The sequence below is a fragment of the Anabrus simplex genome, chromosome 1 (assembly GCF_040414725.1).
Source record: "Anabrus simplex isolate iqAnaSimp1 chromosome 1, ASM4041472v1, whole genome shotgun sequence".
NCBI classification, from domain to species: Eukaryota; Metazoa; Arthropoda; class Insecta; order Orthoptera; family Tettigoniidae; genus Anabrus; species Anabrus simplex.
Genome location: NC_090265.1, coordinates 1,068,612,960 through 1,068,640,337, shown reverse-complemented (window position 1 = coordinate 1,068,640,337; position 27,378 = coordinate 1,068,612,960). Strand labels below are relative to the sequence as shown.

General features: G+C 39.5%; 1 protein-coding gene across 3 annotated transcripts in view; it reads left to right on the top strand.

The window, feature by feature from the left end:
* The window catches only part of LOC136857979 (sphingomyelin phosphodiesterase 5), a 186,261-nt gene that overhangs the window by 146,493 nt on the left and 12,390 nt on the right, over window positions 1-27,378 (top strand). For all 3 annotated transcript variants that reach the window (XM_067137134.2, XM_067137133.2, XM_067137135.2), the window contains exon 4: window positions 246-454. In XM_067137134.2, the coding sequence (XP_066993235.2) occupies window positions 246-454 (209 nt within the window). The remainder of the gene's footprint in view (window positions 1-245; window positions 455-27,378) is intronic.

The following is a 27,378-nucleotide window of genomic DNA, read 5'->3' as shown; positions in this document are numbered from 1 at the left end:
TGTTCCTTGTGGGATCTGAAATCTTGTCCTGCTGTATGATTCTTGTTTCCTTCACGTTAAGTTCTTTAAACCTTTTTTGTGTTCACTGTGTAATAACAACTACTAGTGTACTCTGCTGCTGATGCTGCTACTAACAGTTCTACAGTTGGGTTGCTCATTTAAATAGTATAAAATGACCTTAAATGAAACATTTCTAGGAAACATTTTTCTCTCCTGTGTTGAATGTGTAATTCTGTGTGTTCTAGCTGATCGAGATGTCCAGTATCATGAGATATTCAATGAATATAAAGACATATGCGTTGTAAGGCCTGGTGTAGACAAGAACTGGGCAATTGGGACTGAATTACGCCAGAGGATGCTTTATAAGCCTCCGCTACAAAACCCAAAAACTTTCAAGGAAGTCCTTATTGATGATTCATTGAGAAGGCTTTATGTCTTGGATGCAGATGTGCTGGTAAGTTGTGTTTTATTTGTGCACTAAAACTATACAGAATAATTTTTTTGGATAGTATGTTACCCAAACAATCTTGTTGTTGTTTTTTTTTTCTAAGTTGCTAACCTTGATAAATGTCAGTTAAAGTTATCTACAGTTGGAGCAGATTTTTAACACCTTTTAAAATTTCTTTTCAGTTATAGTAATCATGATAGGCTGCATGTAAGTCACAATAATTATTATATATATTTAGAGAATTAGTTCCATAAAGAAGAATTTAGTCATTTTACAAGAGTATTCAATATATAATGTAACACATTTTATTTCTCCACCAGTCTTGGTTTTAAAAAATTGTAATATTGTTGAATATGCCCACTTCGTCTCGTAGAGTTTTATTAATTTCCAACAGCTGGCAGCACTATAACTAGCCTTCAAAATGGCGTCTGTAACGGAGGTGCGTACCAAACAGAGAGCGGTTATTGAGTTTATTTTGGAGGAAAACTAGGGCATCACAGATATTCATAGGTGTTTGCAGAATGTCTACGGAGACCTGGCAGTGGACAAAAGCATGGTGAGTCGTTGGGTGAGGCGTGTTTCATTATCTCAACAAGGTTGAGCAAACCTGTCTGATCTCTTGCGGCAGTCCATGGAGTGGTGAAACGATCAACTCTGAAAAGTATTGTGCTACTCTGAGGAAATTGAAGAAATGACGTCGGCATGTTTGTAGCCACAAAAATGCAAACAAACTTTTCCTTCTTCATAACAATGCAAGACCTCACACAAGTTTGCGCATCTGACAGGAGTTCACAAAACTTCATTGGACTGTTCTTCCTCATCCATCCTACAGCACGGATCTTGCGCCTTCTGACTTCCATCTGTTTGGTCCAATAAAGCTTGACACTGCACACATGTCATATGTTTCTGACAATATTTGAGAAGTTAAAGGTATCTGAGTACCTGGAGATTGACTCATCTAATCAAAGTCAACTTTCCAACGATGTCATACTCTGTTGATTGTATTAGAACGTCACTTAAGATTTTGCATATACTCGCAACTACTTATAGGTTGCATGATTCATGCAAGCCCTAACCTTGTGTGAAACTCGCTATCTGCATTGGACTGCCATCTAGCGGCATTCACAGTACCCAACTTGTTCTCGTGATCTCCGTGCATATGTATATACGCAGATCGTTTTTTTTGTTTTTGATTATTGTGATTCTCGAAGGTTGTTGGCGTGAAGGGATCCGTCCTCATTGCTGCTGCTGAAAAATATATCGAAAATTAAGTAAAGAAGAAGCAGGAGTCATGGTGTTCGACACTGGATGAATTACTCGCCATCCGGCGAGAGCCAAATGTCTAGGTTTCCTTTTGTTTCCTTATTATATGTTCGGCAAGTCTGTAAGTACTGATAAACCAAAATTTTGATCTGGGGACTGGATTAACTTGAAGAAATGCATGCTAACTGAAAGTGGAACTGCTTTTGGTCCTTCGAAGCGGAAACATTCTAAATTATATTGTGCATGATCTTTCTCTAATCAAAGTTTGAATATGTTTCGACATGATGTTACAGATTATCACTTCGTAATAATGATATGATTTAAGTTATTGGGGTTTCTTTAATGTAAGATTTTGGCAATGTTTATGCCTATTAGTTAATTCCAAACAAGTTATGTTGTGCTTTTCATCTTAAAATTCAAATTAGATGTAACTGCAAAAACTGATGGCATTTAAATGGCATTTTTCAATCATTATATTATGGGTGGGTTTATTCTTAATGTCTTTGATTTTTTGAGTGTGTCAATGGTTCATCCTCGATAAAAGTTAGTTGGTGAGTAGAAAGCAGTTCATTTGACTACCTCGGTTGTTGATGCGCAGCCATTTTCTTTCCCGGTCATATGATCCCGTTGCTATGACTGCACTTGTAAACATTGCTGTGACGGGCGCTCTCTGTTATGAGCTAACAGCTGACGGGCGGTCTCTGTAGTGAGGATTATTTGGGGTTGTCATGGATATGATGTTGATTTATTATGCGAATGGGAATAGTGTTGAGTCAACCGCAAGATTTGTGTTGAGAGTTTATGTTAATTTCCTTATATGTTTCGTCTTGCTGATTCTTAATTCCTGAATTAATTTAATTTCTGAGTATTATCCTTTATGGAACTTGTTCTGGTGAAATATTGTATGGAGTTATCTCTTTAAGTAACCAGAGATAGTCTCATAAGAAACCATTTTCTCCTCTTGTGCTACAGTCAAGTTTTACCTTCTGATGCATTAACTTACTGTTATTTGCTAGGTGTAGTTCTGGGATCCCAGGGTCTGATTAAGGGTTTTCTTTACTTTTTAAAACAAGATCTCGCACATTTTTCCTCTTATTATTCCAAAAGAATTATACTAGCGAAAGACTTTTAAATATTTCATTTCCTATTAAATTCCTAATTTCCTTTAAATTGTTGTTTTTATTTTAGTCAGTAGTAACTTATTTTACTTAGTAGTAATTTATTTTTTCCTTATCCACCTGACCTTGGTGGGCCCTAGTATTTTCCACGGGTTGCTACGACTTTCTATTGGGAATTTCCTTGTTCATACTACCCATGGTCGTGCAAATACTCAATCTCTTCAAGAACTTGCTCCATAATACATTTATATATTTGATCTGCCACTTTCTTCAAATATTTTTTGGATCTATCTACAAGCAGTGCTAATTCCTAAAATTATACAGTGCCTCATGGACTGCAGCTGAACTCTTCAAGAATTTACTCCGTGCTACATTTAGATACGTATTTAATTCTGGACTTCTTCTCACACAGTGCTCTCTAACACATAGTGCTAATCTACACTTCGGGAACTTGCTCCATAGAACATTTGCATATTTGATCGGCGACTTCTCCATAATTTTTGGATCTATTGATGGGCAGTGCTATTCCCTAAAATTATACAGTGTCCCATAAATTGCAATTGAATTCTTCAAGAATTTGCTCAGTACTATATTTGGATACATATTTGCTTATGGACTTCTTGCCGTACATTGCTCTCGAACACCTATGTCTTACTAACATTCATAATAGACGCGCAGTATCCTTAAAATTGTACAGTGCTTTATAAACTGCAGCTGATAAATACGTGTGTTATAGTGCTTCATAAACTACATCTGACAGTATCATCTAAACTTTGTATTTTTACCTGTGCATCTTTCAACGCACAGTACTCCCTAAAGGTTTTAGTGCTTCACTATCGGCAACCTACAGAATTCTTTATACTTTGCAATTTATTTATCTGTGCATTGTTTTACACCTTTTTGTGATCGGCTGATGATGACCAAAATTACTGGTAGAAACCGGTACCAATTTTAATTAAATAGGAATGTAAACTTACATTTCTTATATAATAAAAATCTTCTGGGCTATTATGCCGTGGTCCACTCCTCTCGTTTCTTCCAGACGTTTTGACTACTGCTGCGGTAGTCATCTTCTGTGGCGTCGTGTAGATACACTCTCCTGTATCCTGCTGGCAACTGCGAAAGTTGTTTGGGAAGCAGCTGTATTTATATGTGAGAATGCGGCCTCCAATTGGTTCACGCCGTGCAATCCGACATCTGATTGAATATCAGAAAGCACAACCTCCGATTGGGTCGCGCTGAGCAGTCTGATGTTTGGTTGGGTCTCTGAGCACACGACCTCCGATTGGTTTGCGCCGTGCAGTATATTACCAGGTTGAATATATGAGGGCATGAATCCTGATTGGGTAGCGCCGAGCAGTCTGTCGTCTGATTGGATCTCTGAGTGCACGACCTCCGATTGGGTCGTGCCGAACAATGGATCCTCTAGTTGGTTGACTGGGATGTCCCTGATTTTAGTTGGCTTCGGCCGAACCTTATATAAAGGGGTGTACCAGACCTTGCTAAGTTTCAGTCCTTCCTCCTCCTTTGTATTAAAGTTATCCCGATGTTTGTGTATCTCGATTGCTTCCCTGTAGAGACAAACATGAAAGTGGGATATTGTGGCCAGTATGTCAGTATCGTCATAACGGATCTCATGCTTTCCGTCAAGCAGTGCATGCTCCGCTACTGCTGATTTGTCGTATTGCCCCAAGCGACAGTTCCTTTTGTGTTCCGTCTGGCGAGTATTGACACTTCTGCCAGTCGTGCCAATATAAACAGCTCCACAGCTGTACGGTATCCTATAGACCCTAGTAGATGTTAGAGGGTCACATGGATCTTTGGCAGAACGTAACATGTTTTGTAGTTGTCGAGTCGGCTGAAAAATGGTCTTAACATTGTGTCGTTCAAGGAGCCTTCCAATATGATCCGTGACGTCCCGAATATACGGCAAATAAGCGATACCTTTCTTCCTGGGTCGTTCTCGTTTACTGTTAGTTGGCTGTCTTCTGGGGTGGAGTGCTCTCCTGACCTCTTGTACCGTGTAGCCATTCGTTTGTAAGGCTAGATCAAGATGCCGTAGTTCCTTCTCGATGTACTCTGGTTCACAGACATGAAGGGCGCGATCCACCAAGGTCTTCATCATGGCGCGCTTCTGGGCAGGATGGTGATTGGAATTTTTGTTTAAGTATCGGTCTGTGTGTGTTGGTTTTCGGTATACTTGATGCCCTAGGCATCCATCATTCTTCCTCTTCACCAGTACGTCCAGGAAAGCTATTTCCCCAACCTTTTTCTTCTCCACAGTGAATTGTATACGAGAATGAATACTGTTCAGATGTGTAAGAAAGCCGTCAAGTGCCTCCTCTCCATGTCCCCATATCACAAAAGTGTCATCCACATAGTGGAACCAACAGCTGGGTTTATTTACAGCAGTCTGCAGGGCTTCCTCTTCTAAGAACTCCATATAAAAATTAGCAATAACAGGGCTAAGTGAGCTTCCCACGGCAACACCATCTGTCTGTTCATAAAATTCATGAATATGTTCTAGAGTATTCAACATCTCTTTCCAGAGGAGACAATAGTTTTATTTGAACATGTACTTACGACGACATTTTTCCAATGCAAACATGAATTTTATGAACAGACAGACGGTGTTGCCATGGGAAGCCCACTTAGCCCTGTTATTGCTAATTTTTATAAGGAGTTCTTTGAAGAGTAAGCCCTGCAGACTGCTGTAAATAAACCCACTTATTGGTTCCGCTATGTGGATGACACTTGTGTGATATGGGGACATAGAGAGGAGGCACTTGACGGCTTTCTTACACATCTGAACAGTATTCATTCTCGTATACAGTTCACTGTGGAGAAGGAAAAGGATGGAGAATTAGCTTTCCTGGACGTACTGGTGAAAAATTCCAATCACCATCCTGGCCAGAAGCACGCCATGATGAAGACCCTGGTGGATCGCACCCTTCGTGTCTGTAAACCAGAGTACATCGAGAAGGAACTACGGCATTTTGATCTAGCCTTACAAACCAATGACTACACGGTACAAGAGGTCAGGAGAGCACTCCACCTCAGAAGACAGCCAACTAACAGTAAACGAGATGACCCAAGAAGAAAGGTATCGCTTATTTGCCGTATATTCGGGACGTCAGGGATCGTATTGGAAGGCTCCTTGAACGTCACGATGTTAAGATCATTTTTCAGCCGACCCGACAGCTACGAAACATGTTACGTTCTGCCAAAGATCCGTGTGACCCTCTAACATCTGCTGGGGTCTATAGGATACCGTGCAGCTGTGGAGCTGTTTATATTGGCACGACTGGCAGAAGTGATGATACTCGCCTGACGGAACACAAAAGGAGCTGTCGGTTGGGGCAATACGACAAATCAGCAGTAGCAGAGAATGCACTGCTTGATGGAAAGCATGAGATCCGTTATGACGATACTGACATACTGGCCACAACATCCCACTTTTACGTCCGTCACTACAGGGAAGCAATCGAGATACACACACATCTGGATAACTTTAATAGAAAGGAGAAAGGACTGAAACTTAGCAAGGCCTGGTACACTCCTTTATATAGGGTACGGCCGAAGCTAAGATCAGGGACATCCCAGTCAACCAACCAGAGGTTCCATTGTTCGGCACGACCCAATCGGAGGTCGTGCACTCAGAGATCCAATCAGACGACAGACTGCTCGGCGCTACCCAATCAGGATTCATGCCCTCATATATTCAACCTGGTAATATACTGCACGGCGCAAACCAATCGGAGGTCGTGTGCTCAGAGACCCAACCAAACATCAGAGGTCCTGCTTTCTGATATTCAATCAGATGTCGGATTGCACGGCGCGAACCGATTGGAGGCCGCAAACTCACATATAAATACAGTTGCTTCCCAAACAACTTTCGCAATCGCCAGCAGGATACAGGAAAGTGTATCTACACAACGCCACAGAAGATGACTACCGCAGCAGTAGTCGAAACGTCTGGAATGTAACCGTACGTGTGTACGATCCCTGAGTTTTTAGGTTAGAAAATTTTCGTATATAGTTTGTAATGTTAAAATCATGTAATTTTATTTATTGAGAATGTAAAAACGTAATATTATAAAAAGAATGTGTAGTTAGGGAATATTGCATATGTGCATCATTATATTTTGTATAAATTTCCGTTTGGGTAAGAGTCTGTAAATATGGCCTAGCTGTAGGATTGTGCAACCGGGAAAACTGCGACTATATCGGGAAGGACGGTTGAAGTCTGTTGAATGTGTTGCAACAAAGTGGCTTGGAAACACGGGGTACGGCAGGTGGTATAGGCTGAAGAATTGGAGTGGTTCAATGTGGATGTACGTGAGTGGACGTTCGATGTCATATCAGACGCACGATGGCCAATACGAGGGCTTTGTTTTAAGCGAGGTTGGGTTGACTGAGTGACGCGTGAAGATGTGCCTGTGAGAGCGTTGCTACCAGTAAACCTTTCTGGAAGCTATAACCACGTGTAGCAAGCCGATATAAGCAGGTACGCGTGTGCGGCACGTCATTCTAATGCTGATTCTGACTCTGATTCTAATTCTGATGCTGATTCTGTGTGTCTCATTCGGACCGGTGTGCGGGAGCTACATATTTTAGGCAGTTACCAATGCGATCTTCTATTGTTCAGCTTTAATAACTCTATATTTCTTCATAAAGTAATTCATCGTCGGCCAAGTATGCTGTTTCGGTGGGAGAAACGTGAGGCATGACACTAACCGGTGCAGCAATCGGTAAGGATCCAAGACGTCGATGAAGAAGTGTGTAAATAAGGTTAGGGATGCTCTTCGTAAAGAAGGTTGCATCCGTACGTAGAGAAAGTCGTCGTACTTTCTCTACCAGAGTACGATTTTTGATCTGCAACAGTAGAGTGCAGTGCGACTCTTACCTGAAGGTATGATAAATGTAAATAGTGAAAATAATTTTATGGTGATTTGAAGATGTTTGTAATTTGCCTTTATAAGCGGCAAACACGAGTTGGTCTCGTTAAGTGATTTTTTTAAATTGGTGTTTTTTAGTGGTTTGTAATTTGCCTTGTAAACGGCAAACACGAGTTGGTCTCGTAAAGTGATGTTTCTTTCTTCATGTTGGTGGTTTGTAGATGTTTGTAATTAGACCTTGTAAGCGGCAAACACGAGTTGGTCTCGTAAAGTGATGTTCCTTTCTTCATGTTGGTGGTTTGTAAATGTTTGTAATTAGACCTTGTAAGCGACAAACACGAGTGGGTCTCGTCATATGATTTATTTTTGTATGTGGTTTTTAGTGGTCTGTATATTTGCCCTTTGTAAACGGCGAACAGGTGTTGGTCTCATCAAGTGATGATTATTGAGGTAATTTATATATATTTTATTTATTTTGGGAGTAAAGTCATGGAAGGAAACCTGCAGTGAATCTTTTATCAGAGTATGGATGAACCTGGCATGCTACCCAAATCTAATTTTAGGGGTAAACAGGTAAGGTTATAAAGTAAGTCTGGAGCTTCATCAGCCTGATGACCGTCGCCTTGGGAGAGGGAGTTACTCATTGCTCTACATAGTTATATATTCCTGTAATTGTTTTACAGGTGGTGCCCATTGTCTTGGTATTTATACTTATTTGATATTCATTATATATATTTTTTATTATTTTTTGGAAACACAATTGGCGCCGCCAACGTGAGGCAGAATGATATCCAGACTTGCTATATGACCTCGATAGGCACATTTGGTCCAGTGTTTTAGTGAGCTTGTGTTAGGAGTTACGTATCAGTGTTGTCATGTTTTGAGTTCTGTGTTTTTCAGTGGAATATGAATAATAGTAAGAGTAATAGTAGTGTAATGAATTTGAGAAGGAGAAAAGTACATAAAGGAGGTATGTCAGTTAATGATCAGGAGAGCAGCTTTGACACAAGCACACAAAGTTTGATGAAAGCAGTTTTCAGAGTGGAAATATGTCTATGGAAAAAGTGTATGGAATTGTAATGGGGGGTAAAGGGGAAGGTAGTAAGCAAAATCAAAGTAACATGGGGGGTAATAATGAGTTTATGAAGTTAGTATTGGTGCAGTTGCCCAAATTGATTGATCAAGGGAATAATTTGAGTAGTCAAATTAGTAATCAGGGGAAGGAATTGAGTGATAAAATTAGTAATGTAGGGGAGGAGGTAAGTAATTTAATTGATAAGCATTGCACGGCAGCTAATGATTGGGGTAGTAGTGTGGAGAAAGGAATTGATAATGTAGGGAGGGAAGGTGATGATCCGAGAGATTTTGGGGCATGGGGTGTGAAGAAAACGAGGAGGATTTGTCGGAGGACCTGCTATGTGCTAAAATTGATGGTGATAACACTGTGGTAATTGATGCTCTTTGGGAAGTTGCAGAAATTGAAAAGGAAGTTAGTTGTAAAGGTGATGAAGATTATTTTGTGGAGGAGGAGTCTTTGAGGAAGACATATCATGTTGTAGATGTTGGTGTAAGTGAGGAGATTAATGTTACGTCGAGAATGTGTCAGAGTAGTGATTATTTTGAGATTAATGAAACTTCCGTTAAGAGGGTCAAGAGCAACATTGTTGATGGCATGAATGATGTGCGAGTGGGAAGAATGATGAAAGATATGGAAGATGTAAGAATTGTGGGAGAATTTAGTAGTAATGGTTGGGATCTCGAGGTCAGTGATAGTAGTGATTTCAGGAAGAGAGAGAATGTGAGTGAAGGAAAGTGTCAGAAGAGTTGTGTGAATGAGATTGAGGTGATTGAAGCTGGTATGTCCGATAAGGATGAGTGGATGAAAACTGTCAATGCTGTGGGTGAAAGACTTTGTGAAGTGGAGGTTAGGTCACATTTTGTGCATAATGAGAATCATAAGAGTGGTTGTGAATATTATGGGGATTCAGGGTTTGAAGATTTTATGAAGAGCAATTGTGTTAGAAAGCTTTTTGGTATTTGGAGAAAGTTCAAAGAAAGTACGAGTGACAATGTGTATGAGAGAACAGGAGGTCGATTCAAACGTATGTTGAGTGGAATATCTGATGCTGAAGATCGTACGAATGATTTCAATGAAGTGTGGAAGAGTATTGATGAAAGATGTGCGATTGTGGTGTGTTTTCAGAATAGGAGGGATGTTTTGATTGTGAAATGTATATGTGTTCCGAACGATGGTCTGCGTAAGTTGTGTGTGAAAGAATGGGAAGAGAGTTTTTGTGTGAGGTTGGCAACCAAGGTAGATCTACGCTCAGCAGAAGTGGTATCTTCAAAGGTGATTGATTTAGCGAGGCAGAATTTAAGGAAGGCAGCTGATAGAAGGATGATGCAGCAGGGGAGGCATCATGGAGATAGTTTTGAAGTAGGGGAGGAGGTGTTACTAAAGGTTCCACACATTTCATCTGCAGACAACAAAGAAATTCATAAGTTTTTTAAATTGTATCAGAGACCTTATACAGTAGGTAAGAAAGTTAGCAAGTGTGCTTATCACCTGTTGAATAACAAAGGTGGCATGATTGGTACACACAATATTTACAATCTTAAGAGGTATGTAGGGTGAAGTATTGTAAGTTCAGATGTTCTGTGTATGTTAAGAAGAATGTGTAAATTTTCTTCAAATCTTGAGTGAATTTGCCAGGCTGTGAAGACTTCTGAACTGAAAAGACTGTGATTTGCTCAGATGTATTGTATATAATCTTCACAAATCAAGGGGAGGTATTGTATCCGTACGTTCGATCCCCGAATTTTTAGGTTAGGAAATTTTCATATATAGTTTGTAATGTTAAAATCATGTAATTTTATTTATTGAGAATGTAAAAACGTAATATTATAAAAAGAATGTGTAGTTAGGGAATATTGCATATGTGCATCATTATATTTTGTATAAATTTCCGTTTGGGTAAGAGTCTGTAAATATGGCCTAGCCGTAGGATTGTGCAACCAGGAAAACTGCGACTATATTGGGAAGGACGGTTGAAGTCTGTTGAATGTGTTGCAACAAAGTGGCTTGGAAACACGGGGTACGGCAGGTGGTATAGGCTGAAGAATTGGAGTGGTTCAGTGTGGATGTACGTGAGTGGACGTTCGATGTCATATCAGACGCACGATGGCCAATATGAGGGCTTTGTTTTAAGCGAGGTTGGGTTGACTGAGTGACGCGTGAAGATGTGCCTGTGAGAGCGTTGCTACCAGTAAACCTTTCTGGAAGCTATAACCACGTGTAGCAAGCCTATATAAGCAGGTACGCGTGTGCGGCACGTCATTCTAATGCTGATTCTGACTCTGATTCTAATTCTGATGCTGATTCTGTGTGTCTCATTCGGACCGGTGCGCGGGAGCTACATATTTTAGGCAGTTACCAATGCGATCTTCTATTGTTCAGCTTGAACAACTCTACATTTCTTCATAAAGTAATTCATCGTCGGCCGAGTATGCTGTTTCGGTGGGAGAAACGTGAGGCATGACACTAACCGGTGCAGCAGTCGGTAAGGATCCAAGACGTCGATGAAGAAGTGTGTAAATAAGGTTAGGGATGCTCTTCGTAAAGAAGGTTGCATCCGTACGTAGAGAAAGTCGTCGTACTTTCTCTACCAGAATACGATTTTTGATCTGCAACAGTAGAGTGCAGTGCGACTCTTACCTGATGGTATGATAAATGTAAATAGTGAAAATAATTTTATGGTGGTTTGAAGATGTTTGTAATTTGCCTTTATAAGCGGCAAACACGAGTTGGTCTCGTTAAGTGATTTTTTTAAATTGGTGTTTTTTAGTGGTTTGTAATATGCCTTGTAAACGGCAAACACGAGTTGGTCTCGTAAAGTGATGTTTCTTTCTTCATGTTGGTGGTTTGTAGACGTTTGTAATTAGACCTTGTAAGCGGCAAACATGAGTTGGTCTCGTAAAGTGATGTTCCTTTCTTAATGTTGGTGGTTTGTAAATGTTTGTAATTAGACCTTGTAAGCGGCAAACTCGAGTTGGTCTCGTAAAGTGATGTTCCTTTCTTCATCTTGGTGGTTTGTAAATGTTTGGTATTAGACCTTGTAAGCGACAAACACGAGTTGGTCTCGTTGAATGATTTATTTTTGTATGTGGTTTTTAGTGGTTTGTATATTTGCCCTTTGTAAACGGCGAACAGGTGTTGGTCTCATAAAGTGATGATTATTGAGGTAATTTATATATATTTTATTTATTTTGGGTGTAAAGTCATGGAAGGAAACCTGCAGTGAATCTTTTATCAGAGTATGGATGCACCTGGCATGCTACCCAAATCTAATTTCAGGGGTAAACAGGTAAGGTTATAAAGTAAGTCTGGAGCTTCGTCAGCCTGACGTCGCCTTGGGAGAGGGAGTTACTCATTGCTCTACATAGTTATATATTCCTGTAATTGTTTTACAGGTGGTGCCCATTGTCTTGGTATTTATACTTATTTTAGTCACTGTTTATTCGTTATATATATTTGTTATTATTTTTTTGGAAGTTACAGGAAGAAACGAGAGGAGTGGACCACGGCATAATAGCCCGGAAGATTTTTATTATATTGACACTGGCTGTGGAAGCCTTCATACTTTAATTACAATTCTTATTTTAATAGTATTGAAAGGTTGAACCATTTTATACTTTACTTTTAATTTATTAGTGAACTCACTTCAATATGGAACAATATGAAATTCTTATCTCTTAATTCAAGTAGAGCTGTCAAAATGCATGCTGTCTCATTCCGGTTGTTGTGGCCACTTTCTGCTTTATGATTTTCGAGGTTTCTGTAAATAATCACATCACAGATGTAAAGGTCATCCCTAGTGAAAGCATGGACAGTGACCACAGATTGTTGGTAGTAGACTTCGAACATAAAACTAATGAAACGCAGAAAATTATTATGAAAAAACCAAAGGTTAAAATTTGGAAGTTGCAAGAAGTCCAAATAAAGGAAGAACACAAACTAAGGATTCAACAGAGTTTGCCGAAGGCTGAAGTAACCAACGTTAATGAAGACTGGATGGCCTTCAAAGACACCTTTGTGGGAGAAGCCAAAAACCTATGTGGAGTTACAAGTTCTATCAAAAGGAAAAAGGAGACACCATGGTGGAACGATAGAGTGAAAACAGTGGTGAAAAAAAAAAACCAAATAAAGAAGGCACTGGACAAGGAAAAACAAAAACAGGGACAAGAACGAAATGAACAAGAAATACAAAGACTTCAAGGAGTATACAGGAACAAGAAACTTGCTGTAAGGGAAGAAAAAGAGAAGAAATGGAATGAGTTTGCAGACAAACTGGAAGAGAACAGTAGAGGAAATATGAAATTGCTATACAGAGTAGTGAAAAACAAGTGAAGGGATCAAGAGACCATAAAAGCAATAGAACATGATGATGGAACTCTGGCACAAGAAGAGGGAGAAATTAAATAAGAACTCAAGATCTATTTCGAAAATATGCTGAATGGAGATACAGAAAACATAACAATGGATAGAGGAGAGCCAAGTCGAGGAACGACAACTGAACCACCAATTACATGGCTTGAGGTTGAAAATGCGCTCAAGAGCATGAAGAAAGGGAAGGCAGTGGGCATAGATGAACTAAGTGCAGATATGCTGAAAGCAACAGAAATTCCAGGAATTCAGTGTCTCTACAGACTGCTCAACAAGATATGGGAGGAAAATACTAATCCTGAGAACTGGAAGATGGGCATCATTGTACCTCTGTTCAAGAAAGGAAGCCGCCAAAAATGTACTAATTACCGTGGTATCACACTGCTGTCTCATGTCCTGAAAATATTGGAAAAAATAATAGAGACCAGAATCAGAGATATTGTTGAACCAATTTTGGAAGAAGAGCAGTATGGTTTCAGACCAGGAAGGTCAACTACAGACCTTATATTTGCAATTAGGATGCTAATGGAAAAATACTGGGAGAAGAACAAGCCTTTATTTCTAATATTTCTGGACAGTGAGAAAGCATTCGACAGTGTACCAAGGGAAAGAATTTGGCAATGCATGAAAGAACTTCAAGTGCGAGACAGCCTCATAGTCAAAGTGAAAATGTTGTATAGTGGGAACAGAAGCTGCATTCAAGTAGAATGTGGTTTGTCAGACTGGTTTGAAACAAAGAGATGAGTGCAGCAGGGCAGCTCATTGTCACCACTTCTATTTATTATTGTAATGGATGTAGTAATGAAATCTATTAAAAGGAAAGAACTTTTTTGTTTGTTTGCTAGGGGCTTTACGTCGCACCGACACAGATAGGTCTTATGGCGACGATGGAATAGGAAAGGCCTAGGAGTTGGAAGGAAGCGGCCGTGGCCTTAATTAAGGTACAGCCCCAGCATTTGCCTGATGTGAAAATGGGAAACCACGGAAAACCATCTTCAGGGCTGCCGATAGTGGGATTCGAACCTACTATCTCCCGGATGCAAGCTCACAGCCGCGCGCCTCTACGCGCACGGCCAACTCGCCCGGTGAAGGAAAGAACATGGAGATATCAAAACCTTCACATTTGCAGTTGATGTTGCGATCTGGAGTGACTCAGAAGAGGAATTGGGAGAGAGAATGCAAAGCTGGAATGAGGAGTTTAAGAAATATGGTTTAAACATCAGCAAGACCAAAACGGTGGTGATGAAAGTGTATGGGGAAGGAGCAGAACCAATAGTCATGTTAAATGAAGCCCAACTGGACAGCGTTCCAGTTTTCAAATACTTGGGTAGCGTTATATCAAATGACAACCGAGCAAAACATGAGGTGAACAATCGAATCAATAAGGCAACACAATTTTACCACCAGGTAAGACATCTGCTGTGGGATGAGCAAATACCCATGAAAACAAAAATGACATTGTACAAATCCTATTATACACCAATTCTTACATACAGTCTCGAAACCATAACACTGACCAATAGAGATAATTCCAAACTTCAAGCAGCTGAAATGAAATTCCTACGCACTATGATCCAGAAAACCAGGAAAGACAAGATTAGGAATGAGATAATTAGAGAAGTAGGAATAGATGATTCTCTCCTCAATAAGATTCAGATATCAAGACTGAAGTGGTTTGGTCACATGAAGAGGATGCCAGTAAACAGAACTGCAAGGAAGGAATTTGACAGAAAAGTAGAAGGAAGACGACCCATGGGAAGGCCACGAAGGAAATGGTTAGATTTAGTTAAGAACGATGTACTGCTGAGAGGTCATGATTGGGACAAGTTGGTGGAGGAAGAATGGTACAGGGACAGGATGAGATGGAGGAGGCTCATATACCACACCCGGGAAACTGAAGATGGGTTAGGATGATGATGATCATAATCAAAACAACAAAAATATTTGCAAATGACATGTCCTTTTATACTACGTAACCCTTTTACAATCCAAGAAGAGAGGACTTATTTTACTATTTTAATTGTATCATTTGTTTAAGACGGTCTGTTCAATTGGACAATTGTCACAACTGTACAACATTTTCCACTGTGATGTTTTAAGAACTATATTTGTAATTGTCAGCTGAGGATGACCCTTAAAGGGTCAAAACTGGTGCTGTGAATGATAGTCTGTAAATAAATGTATTGATAAGGTGGAGGCTTCAGTATCAATCTTATGTTGATGATGATGATGTAAATAATAGTAGCCGAATGCAATGCTAAGATGGTCCCTTATGCAAGTTCACCACCGATTGCTTTCCCAGTACTGTACTTACTGTAATTACCACAGTGACGGGATGTTAACGCCAAGATCCATAGGTATGTCATAACCATCCTTTTGCGAGCTGCCATTTCTTGAATCACACTTGACTGAGGATTTATCATTCATGGGACAGAAATATCTGGATGGTTGATGCGGGGAACTGTTGCAATGAGGAACAGATACATACATACATACATGCATACATACATACATACATACATACATACATTATCATTATAGACTGTTATGCCTTTCAGCGTTCAGTCTGCAAGCCTTTGAGAATTTACTAAAGTCGCCACAATCCTCGATTTGCAACTAGTGTTGTGGCCTCATTTAGTTCTATCCCTCTTATCTTTAAATCGTTAGAAACCGAGTCTAACCATCGTCGTCTTGGTCTCCCTCTACTTCTCTTACCCTCCATAACAGAGACCATTATTCTCCTAGGTAACCTATCCTCCTCCATTCGCCTCACATGACCCCACCACCGAAGCCGGTTTATGCGTACAGCTTCATCCATCGAGTTCATTCCTAAATTAGCCTTTATCTCCTCATTCAGAGTACCCTCCTGCCATTGTTCCCACCTGTTTGTACCAGCACTCATTCTCGCTACTTTCATGTCTGTTACTTCTAACTTATGAATAAGATGTCCTGAGTCCACCCAGCTTTCGCTCCCGTAAAGCAAAGTTGGTCTGAAAATAGACCGATGTAAAGATAGCTTCGTCTGGGAGCTGACTTCCTTCTTACAGAATACTGGTGATCGCAACTGCGAGCTCACTGCATTAGCTTTACTACACCTTGATTCAATCTCACTTACTATATTGCCATCCTGGGAGAACACACAACCTAAATACTTGAAATTATCGACCTGTTCAAGCTTTGTATCACCAGTCTGACATTCAGTTCTGTTGAATTTCTTACCTACTGACATCAATTTAGTCTTCGAGAGGCTAATTTTCATACTATACTCATTGCACCTATTTTCAAGTTCCAAGATATTAGACTGCAGACATTCGGCACAGTTTGCCATTAAGACCAAGTCGTCGGCATAGGCCAAACTGCTTACTACATTTCCACCTAACTGAATCCCTCCCTGCCATTTTATACCTTTTAGCAGATGATCCATGTAAACTACGAACAGCAAAGGTGAAAGATTACAGCCTTGTCTAACTCCTGTAAGTACCCTGAACCAAGAACTCATTCTACCATCAATTCTCACTGAAGCCCAATTGTCAACATAAATGCCTTTGATTGATTCTAATAATCTACCTTTAATTCCATAGTCCCCCAGTATGGCGAACATCTTTTCCCTCGGTACCCTGTCATATGCTTTCTCTAGATCTACGAAACATAAACACAACTGCCTATTCTTCTCGTAGCATTTTTCAATTACCTGGCGCATACCGAAAATCTGATCCTGACAGCCTCTCTGTGGTCTGAAACCACACTGGTTTTCATCCAACTTTCTCTCAACGACTGATCGCACCCTCCCTTCCAGGATGCCAGTGAATACTTTGCCTGGTATACTAATCAATGAGATACCTCGATAGTTGTTGCAATCCTTCCTGTTCCCTTGCTTATAGATGGGTGCAATTACTGCTTTTGTCCAATCTGAAGGTACCTTACCAACACTCCACGCTAATTTTACTACTCTATGAAGCCATTTCATCCCTGCCTTCCCACTATACTTCACCATTTCAGGTCTAATTTAATCTATTCCTGCTGCCTTATGACAATGGAGTTTATTTACTATCCTTTCCACTTCCTCAAGCATAATTTCACCAACATCCTTTTCCTCCTCCCCATGAGCTTGGCTGTTCGCCACACCACCATGATGATTTCATTCCCTCCACCTCTCCAGTGATTCCCTGGGATCTATTATGAGTTCACCTGAATTACTCAAAACACTGTTCATTTCCTTTTTCCCTCCCTTCCTAAGATTCTTTATTACTGTCCAGAAAGGTTTCCCTGCTGCTTGACCTAGCCTTTCCAGGTTATTACCAAAATCTTCCCATGACTTCTTTTTGGATTCAACAACTATTTGTTTCGCTCTGTTTCTTTCATCTACGTACCAATCCTTGTCTGCCTTGGGCCTTGTTTGGAGCCATTTCTGATAAGCCTTCTTTTTACGTTTACAGGCTGCTCTCACTTCATCATTCCACCAAGATGTTCACCTTTTCCCATCTTTACACACAGTTGTTCCTAGGCATTCCCTTGCTGTTTCTATTACAGCATCCCTGTATGCCACCCATTCACTTTCTATATCCTGGACCTGCTTACTGTCTACTGTTTGAAACTTCTCACTAATCATATCCATGTACTTCTGTCTAATTTCCTCCACCTGGAGACTTTCTACCCTTATTCGTTTGCAGACAGATTTCACTTTCTGTACCCTAGGCCTAGAGATACTTAATTCACTACAGATCAGATAGTGGTCTGTATCATCGAAAAATCCCCGAAAAACTCGTACATTCCTAACAGATTTCCTGAATTCAAAGTCTGTTAAGATATAGTCTATTATGGATCTGGTACCCCTAGCCTCCCATATGTAGCGGTGAATAGCCTTATGCTTGAAGAATGTATTCGTAACAGCTAAACCCATACTAGCACAGAAGTCCAGCAAACGCTTCCCATTCCCATTAGCTTCCATATCTTCCCCACATTTACCAATCACCCTTTCGTATCCTTCAGATCTATTCCCAACTCTCACATTGAAATCGCCCATTAGCACTATTCTATCCTTGGTGTTGACCCTGACCACGATGTCCCTCAATGCTTCATAAAACTTGTCGACTTCATCCTCATCTGCACCCTCACATGGTGAATACACGGACACAATTCTTGTCCTAATTCCTCCCACTGACAAATCTACCCACATCATTCGCTCATTTACGTGCCTAACAGAAACTATGTTGCATGCAATGGTATTCCTGATAAAGAGCCCTACCCTAGACTCTGCCCTTCCCTTTCTAACACCCGTCAAGTACATTTTATAATCTCCTATCCCTTCCTCATTATCTCCCCTTACCCGAATATCACTTACTCCTAGCACATCCAGATGCATCCTCTTTGCTGACTCAGCCAGTTCTACCTTCTTTCTTCCATAAGCCCCATTAATATTGATAGCTCCCCATCAAATTCCATTTCGTTCGCCAAGTTGTTTCCAAGGAGTCCCTCGCCTGTCAAATGGGAGTGGGACTCCGTTACTCCCATAGGTCTGAGGCTTGCTTAAAGTGTTCTGAGCACGGTAAATTCATGAAGCAGGATGCTGCCGTACTTGCACATAGTCCAAGTGGCGATCTCTCCTCTAACGGGTTATGGACCACCGGTGAATTGTATAGTCCTAGCCGCCTGAGCACAAGGAGGGCCACGACTCAGAATATGTCCGAGATGCCCACTCCCATTCCATAACAACTGGTATCCCGACTCTCAGGACCACTTACTAGGCCACTCAGCCGTTGCCCATGGTTCACGAACTAGGACGTGACTACAGTAACCCACAAACCATAGGAATGGATAATGCAGGATTTTTAAAACAGGATTTAATTAGAATGCTCGCAGAACCACATCATTTGAATAAATAATCCAGGAAAACATGGTGTCTGGGAATGGATAATCAAGGTTCCACTGTATATTACTGTATCTGCAGATAGCCATGCTCTTTTCCTTTCTGGTTCGAGCTTCCTTTTCACTTCTCTTTAGATTTCATATATCACAATAAGGATGAAAGAATTGACAGTATACTTCTTGATGGAGACTTCTCTTTACTTCAGAACAATCTGTCTTTCCAAGCCTTGTCTTAATTCTACTCTCACTGTCTGTAAAAGGCCGAGATAATCCTTACTAGATCCTCTCCAACTTCTGAACACTTTCAAAACTCTTTTGTCTTGGCACACTATCATATGCTACCCCATATATCAACAAAGTTCATCACAACCTCCTTATTGAACTCCCAACTTTTCTCAACCCACTGTCTTACACTAAAGATCAGGTACACAGTTGATCTTCCTTTTCAGAAACCATGCTGTTGCTCTTCTAGATTTTTTTCACTGTTTTTCTCAATCTACATTTGAGATTCTCATGTAATTAAATTCACCATTAAACATCCGTATTGACACTATACTCAGTTTAATTCAAGGATTCTTTCACAAATCTTTGCTGCATATGGGATCAAAGTAACTCCTCTACAATCGCCACATTTCTTCCTGCCACCTTTCTTAACACGTTGGATGCCAAGCCGATTTTAATACACTATTCCACTGGTGCCAGGCATGTTTTTGAATAGTATTTCGCTGGTGCCAAAGCAATTGTACGTGCTGTAGGCTGTTTATATAATCTTGGGTTGTATTTATATGATGTACTAAGTAAACTTTATCTCACCATACCAAGTCATATGTGACGCCATATGGTGTCACATCAATTTTTACGAAAGATAAAATATAGCGTGATGCCATATGGTGTCACAGAATTTTTTTGACATGAAATTTGCAATACGAATTTCAAATACGGGCGATTTATTTGCTAATTAAAAATTAACGCAATATTTATGAAAACCAAGTAAAATGCAAAATAGATACTTATATTACATTACATATTGTTATGAACAGTTTTCTGATAACCCGAAACAATGAAAATATGAGTCTTGGCACGATTGGCAGGCAGTGACACTCGCATTGCATCATAAGCATTAGATTTTAAACAACAATTAACCTTCAGTCACTCTTTGTTGTGAAATGATTCAAAGCACTTCAGACAAAGGAAAGGTGTGTCAGGACATGTTGTGCAGACAGTTGACACCCTTTTGGCGGCAGAAGCAGCAGCCTTTCTACCCATGATCTTGCATAGTTACTGATAGTAGCTTCGACACCGACCTTGAGCTTTCCTGCAATATTGAAAGGAAGAAATAAAAAAATAATTTTATAAATAGGATTGACATCCCGCGGAAGTGCAGTAATGTTGAACTTGATAACACTTACCTGGTACATTTCTGTCCTTCCGTCTTGTTGGCTTCCCAAGGTACTGGTTCTCTCTCTTAGAAGTACGTCTAACAGGGTCGTTAGTTAGACAAAGTAGAGTGCTGACCACGTTCCTTCAAAACTCTGCAAGAGACATTATCCGATGTCCAGTAACCCGCGTCCTGTTGTACAGAAGCAGTGCATTTACAACGGCAGTACCAAAAAGAATGTCATCTGCAACTTTGTGGTACCATCGGATGGTTTTCCTCATTGCAGTGTAATACGAAGAAAGTGTGTCTGCAATATCTATTCCTCCTTTCATTTTATTGTATGTTATTACCATTTTCAGTTTAACCACATCTTTGTGTTTCCTGTTCTTTTTTCCCGTAGCAATTACTTCATTAGAATATTTGGTTGACATAATCAGCACGTCCCTCTGATCTCTCTACTTCATCACTGTCAATCCATTTCCATTCTCCATTGCAATGAGTTTTCCCTTCTTAAGCTTTGCATTTACAACATCCTGTGGTAAACCTTTTCTATTTTTCCTAAGTGTGCCAATAAAATGTGTCTTACGATCCAGTAGCACCTCAGCTAACTCAATTGATGAGTAATAATTGTCGGTGCAGAGAAAGCGGCCACTGTCCAGATACGGGTCCATAAGTTGCATTACAACTTGAGTAGCCATGCTCAGTGTATTCTGAGCATTCAAGGTACCTTTACCAGCGTATACTTTAGTTTTGTAGGTGTAGCCAGTGTCGTCGCACAGCTTAAATTGTTTAACACCGCACCTGTGTGCCTTACCAGGAATAAATTGCCGGAATGATAAACGACCCCTCCACGGAATTATTGATTCATCAACTACGAGGTTTTCACCTGGAGTTTTGACACTCTTGAAGTTCATATGCATTATTTCTAACAGTGGCTGAATCTTGTGTAACTTTCCAGCTGAAGCATCGTTGGGACCAAAGTGCCAGAATCGAAGTAGTAACTGAAAAAGATTTCTTGACATTGCCTTACCAGCTACACTATTTCCATATACAGAAAACTGGCTCCAGTAATTTGATAATGAAGGCATTCTTACAAGACCCATCCACAATCTCAAACCTATAAAAACTTTCATTTCCTCCTTTGTAGTATCTACCCACTCCTTCAAACGACTAGACCGCTTAATATGCATAGAGGCTAGTGTTTGATTTGTATTGATATTAGTTTGTACTACCATCATATCAAGAACTTCGTCTGTTGGGAACAGTCGGTAAAACTCATATGGTGTGGCTGTAGACGTATCAATTTGAAGATCTAGATGCTCCTGGCTGGTAAATTGAATATCTTTCTGTGCCCCTATACAAGGACCCCAGGCATCATTGTTCACATGATTGGCTACACCATTACCTGCACCGTCCCCACCTATAATATCATTATCAGTAGCGCCATCGTCTTCCGCATCACTCCATACATCCGTCATGCTGTCACTGTCACTGTACTCATCATCACTAGTGTTATATTCACTGCCATCAACACTTACATCTTCCTCTTCTTCAGAATCCATCAGTAATTCACAAATATCCACTTCACTAATTCTCTTCTTTGCAAGCCGCTTACCATTTCTACTAAGATTATTACCAATATCTTCCATTTTTTATATTTTTGCACAACTATACAAACTGAGTGATAATACGTACGTAAACGAGGAGTAAACAATGCCTGGCGCGCTTTCACCTGTGACAATGACCACTGGCCAGTCAGTGACTTCGGAAGAATACTGTGGCGCCACATGGTGGCACACAGTAAAAATACATAGCTGGAATAGACCCTGAAGTTCGCTCTTCAAGTAGTACCAATTTTACGTGCATAGATGTCACAGCTGATTATCTACAGCGCATCGCCTGAAACTCTACTGTGCCGCCATATGGCGTCACGCCAACTCTGATTTCGAGAGCGGTGTGCCGCCATATGGCATCACGCCATCTCAAATTTGAAGACCATCCTGATGCCATATGGCGGCATGTGGCACCCAACGTATTGTGCCATTTCACCGTTCTATAGTTGCTGTATTAGGAACAAAAATGGCGCTCCAGCCATTAAAGAATTAAAACAAAGCAATTAGTAGCGGTACGAGCCGAAAGGACAATAAATTCAACCGGCAATCACGGAAAGAACCACTTTTAGAAGGCGGTGCGAAAGAATGACGAGAGCGGAGTATTTAAACCGATTATTGAAAAAAAATCTTCCATTAGAACAAATCTCAATTCAGCACTGCATCGAAGAAAGGACGGAGTCGAGTAAAGAAACCAGCTACTTATCGGATTCTTTAATCAATTATTGGAGATAAGATCAAATCTGCGATAACCCATTTAACATCAGCTGTGTTTGACACATATACGTGAGATAATAGACCAGCTGTTAGGAAACGTCAAGTTGGATCTGTACTACGTCACGGTTGGGCTCGGAACATTGTATTTGCCCGATACTGCATAACGTCAAGAGAGCTGAATTAAACGGAAAATATAGTGCAATTCTAAAAGCACGTAAAATTCACACCGTTTCGGCGAGCAAGGCAGTTGAAATAAGACAATATTTAGAGCTGTTATAAGCAAATTAGACGTACCAAAATACATAATACTTTTCGCATTAGCACTACTAAGCAGATTACAGCATGTATAAATCAACTAATGCCTTGTGTTATTCTGTCCTTGACGCAATGAAGACCACCATGATGTTCTAAGAAGCTGAGGCAAAGACTACTCTGGCTATGGTGACGCTTCACGAGATCGATGATCCAGGAGGGCGGTAATCAGCTGTGAGGACGAGATGGACCCGATTACCTAAGCCGAACTATGGAGCGAGGCCTACCAGCCCATGACGATTAACAGCGAGATGGAAGTCAATACCCAATAAGCAAAGTTAAGTCCCCATTTGAGTCGTGTCGTAAGTAGAAAACCTTATTCTTTTGGTTAATATATAATGTGCATTATGACATTGTGTGTGCGTAGTTAATATACGAGTGTACTTACAAGGAAATAGGTATTCATCTGAAGTTACCGTAAATCCCAGACATAGGTGTAAAATACCAGTGAATGCCGTTCGTAAGTTTGTCAATATGGTATTGGAGAAGTGAGTGATAGTTTTTCTTAATTCGTTGTCAGTGAAGTGTTAGAGTATTAAGAGGAAGCTAATATTTATATGCGTGATGGCTTTAACAAAATAACATGCGTAAAGATCGTATTTAGGGAATGTTTACAATAAAATATAGTGGCACAGTTTTAAGGTTACGATGTGCTGTTCTTTGATACTATGACAGTAATGATAATGATTTATATATGTGTAGGTATGGCACACATGTTGCGCATTTTGATGAAACGAGTGCTGTGATTATGGATGCTACGCGATAATTGAAGTGTTAAATGGTGAATGTAATTAGCATATGAGTTGATAGTATATTTTTGATGGTGATAGTTATTGTTATTTAGGAAGTTGGTCATAGTATTTCTTCGAGAGATGGTAGTATGTGTAGGTTGCACATGCTAAGGTATAGGTATTGAAACGTATTGTTTTCAACTGCTATTTTATTCCCTAATATATATATATATAATACAGATTAGGATACGATCTCAATGCCATCAGTATAGAATTAATTGAGTGAGTAGGATCATCAGAAGAGCCGAGAGGCCACCTACGTCAATATTTAGGCCTTCACTGACATATCTACGATTGTTTTCATGTATTCTCACTTACGGCAATTTAACTTATGATTTTATGAGAGCGGTATAACACATCACTGGTAACTTAGTCTTTCATATGTGGATTTTAGATGAAGATAGAGTCTTCCTATGTGTCAATTTTTCCACCTATGGTATTATTCGTTGGAAGATTAATTAAATACACTTGGTAATGCTATATTAAGTTATATACGCACTTTAATTGAATTTCAACCATGAATTAAAATAATAATTGAATGATTTAACCATACAATCCTTACGATGGAATTAATTTGAGATTGCTTACGACTTAAAGTGGACTTAGATTTGCTTATATGGAGGTCAATTAGGATGAAATATGAAACATAAAATAATTTGGAACCTCAACGAGAGAAAAACCCTAATGGACAGACATTAATCTTCTCACACGATTTTTTCTACTGTGCGTGGACATTGATGTGAAGTGTTCAGCCGAGAGATATGCATTTTTGTAATTGCATGTGAATTTAGGTTCAGACGATTGAATTTTGGTAATTTTAAGGAGCAATCCAGTTTAATATGGAAAGATTCCAGATCTTAATTAATTAATTAATTAATTGATTGATTAATTATTGGCCACTTTCTTTGCGTTTTCACATTTTCAATTGAAACCCAATTTGAACATTGTATATAGTAGGGCGTATAGCTTGTTTTACTTAAATCATTTGGATGCATCCAATTTTTACAATTATGTTGAATAATTTTACTTGGTTATATAATTTTTTTTTTCTTTTCATTTAATTTCCTTGGATACTACCTAATTATGACACAATTCTTCGATAGGCCAGGATTAAGACATAGATAAATGAGGCCTGATGTCATTTCTTTTTTATGTTAGAGGTTTTTCTAAACCTGTTTTCTCCAATGCAACATAATTACATCATTTAGAGATGCTGATTGCGTAGGAAACCTGCCACATTATATTTATAATTTTTCAAGATACTCTACCTTTATTTTAACTCATACTTAGACCAATTTATTAATAAAAGCTGAGTAGTGAAAACATTAAAATTCTTTCAATGTCTACTTAGAATAAGTACTAGATATAAGCTTGTAATGACTAATTCTGATTGCGATTATGATGATGACATGTACGGAATTCTTGACAAGCCATGATAATCTGATTTTTACGATAAATTCCGGTATCATACAAGTACGGTATCCGACTGATAGCGTGTTGAAGACGGTCATCTACGTAGGTTGGGATTTACCGTAGGCCATCGGTGTTCTTTCTCACGCGGAACTCACAACCCAGCAATATTTAGCAGATGAAATTGTTATTAAGAGCTAGTCTGGAACTCGTGTATCCCCACCTGGATGCGGGAGTGGTGCAGTATTAAAGATCTGAGTCATCACTCCCATTCTGTAGTTTATCTTCTGTTTCTTCTTCCCCTGGTGTAGCCTCTGGATTGATAAGTGTTTCAGAATACACCTTTTATCTCCTCTTAATGACCTCTCCATCTGTCAACAATTCACCTGTTACACTTTTAACAGTCAGAGCACCATCAAGATCAGACCTGTTTTTCATTAATCCATGCAGTTTCTTTTTATCCCATTTTACATCATTTTCTAGTTCATTCGTGAAGTTTCCCACCACCTTTCTCTTTCTCTGCTTATTATTCTTCTATACCCCTTCTTTGCTATTTTTCCTTTGTTTCATCTGTTTTCTTCTGTATTCATGTCTTCCTTGTTGTCTTATTTAGCTGCACTGCTTTGTTAGCTTCCTCATTCCACCGAGGTTTCCCTCTTCCTTTTTTTTTTTTTTTTTTTTTTTTTTTTTTTTTTTTTTTTTTCTTTTTTGTTTTTTCATACTCATCCATCCACAAGTTTTCCCAACACTCTCTACAAATGCTTTCCATATCTTCAGTCCATTCTTCTTCCACTCCTGTAACATCAGTTGTTGGAATAGTTTCTTGACTTCCTCTTGAAATTTCTCCCTCACCTGCTCCTGTTTCAGATCTCACACTTTTAATTTTAATTTCCTTTCTTGGTTCTTTTCCTATCCTGAATTTGGTTACAATTCCCATCAGATGCTTCATCTGGAAACACTGTTACATCCATCAATTCTTTCCGATTTCTCCTGCTACTCAAGATGTAGTCAGTTATGTTCTTTGTTCTCCCCAACCATAACTAGTTATAGTTTTGAAGTTCTTCTTCCTGAAACATGTGTTCCCAATTATGAGATCAATGGACCTACCAGATACTCCAGGCCTCTCCTTTCTGTCATTACTTGTGCATTCAGGTCCCTCATCACTATCATAGGTACCATGTCCAGTGTGAGATTGACCAATATCTTGCAGGAAATCCTCTAATTCTTCTTCCTGATTTCTTACCTGAGGAGCATAAACTTGTATCCAGTCCTCCTTATGCTTGTTAATTTTGGTTGTCATCTTTATTATTATTCTGTCACTTACACACATAACACTTTCTAACAAATTCTGTATATCTTTACTTGTTGTAATTCCAACTTCATATCTGAGCTTTTGTCCTCCACTCCTATATAGCCTAAATGCCTTCTTTTGTTCTCTTTCTACAGATCTTTTCCATTTTACTTCACTGAGACCAAGAATGTCTGGTTCTTATTACTCATACAATCAACAAGTTCTTTCATCTTCCCAGTCAAAATCAAGATGTTTACAGTGCCTACTTTCAGATCTTTTTCCATTTCTCCAACCATAAGTCTTTCCAGTTGCCCACTTATCTTAGTACCCCAAAATTCCATGTACTACATGTCGCTTCTTAGGGATCTCCTAGCCTTTGTCTACATCCCTTATTCCGATTCATTTTTAGACTCTTACTACTATGAGGTCACCACTCTCAAGGCATTTAGAGCTGCTACCAGCAATCAATCAATCAATCAATCAATCAATCAATCAATCAATCTGCATTTAGAGTTGTTATCCAGGTGGCAGATTTTCCTATCAGTTGTTTACCTAGTCATTTCTGAAATGATTTCAAAGAACTTGGAAATTTATCGAATATTTCCCTTGATAAATTATTCCAATCCCTAATTCTTCTTCCTGCAAACTAATTTCCCCAATTTGTCCTCTTGAATGTTAGTTTTATCTTCAAGTTATGATCTTTCCTCTCCTTAAAAGCTCCATTCATTCTCATTCAACTACTAATGTCATTTCATGCCATCTTTCCACTGACAGCTCAGAACATACCACTTATTACATGTTATAAATTTCACTGTTATGATCTGTATTAAAAAA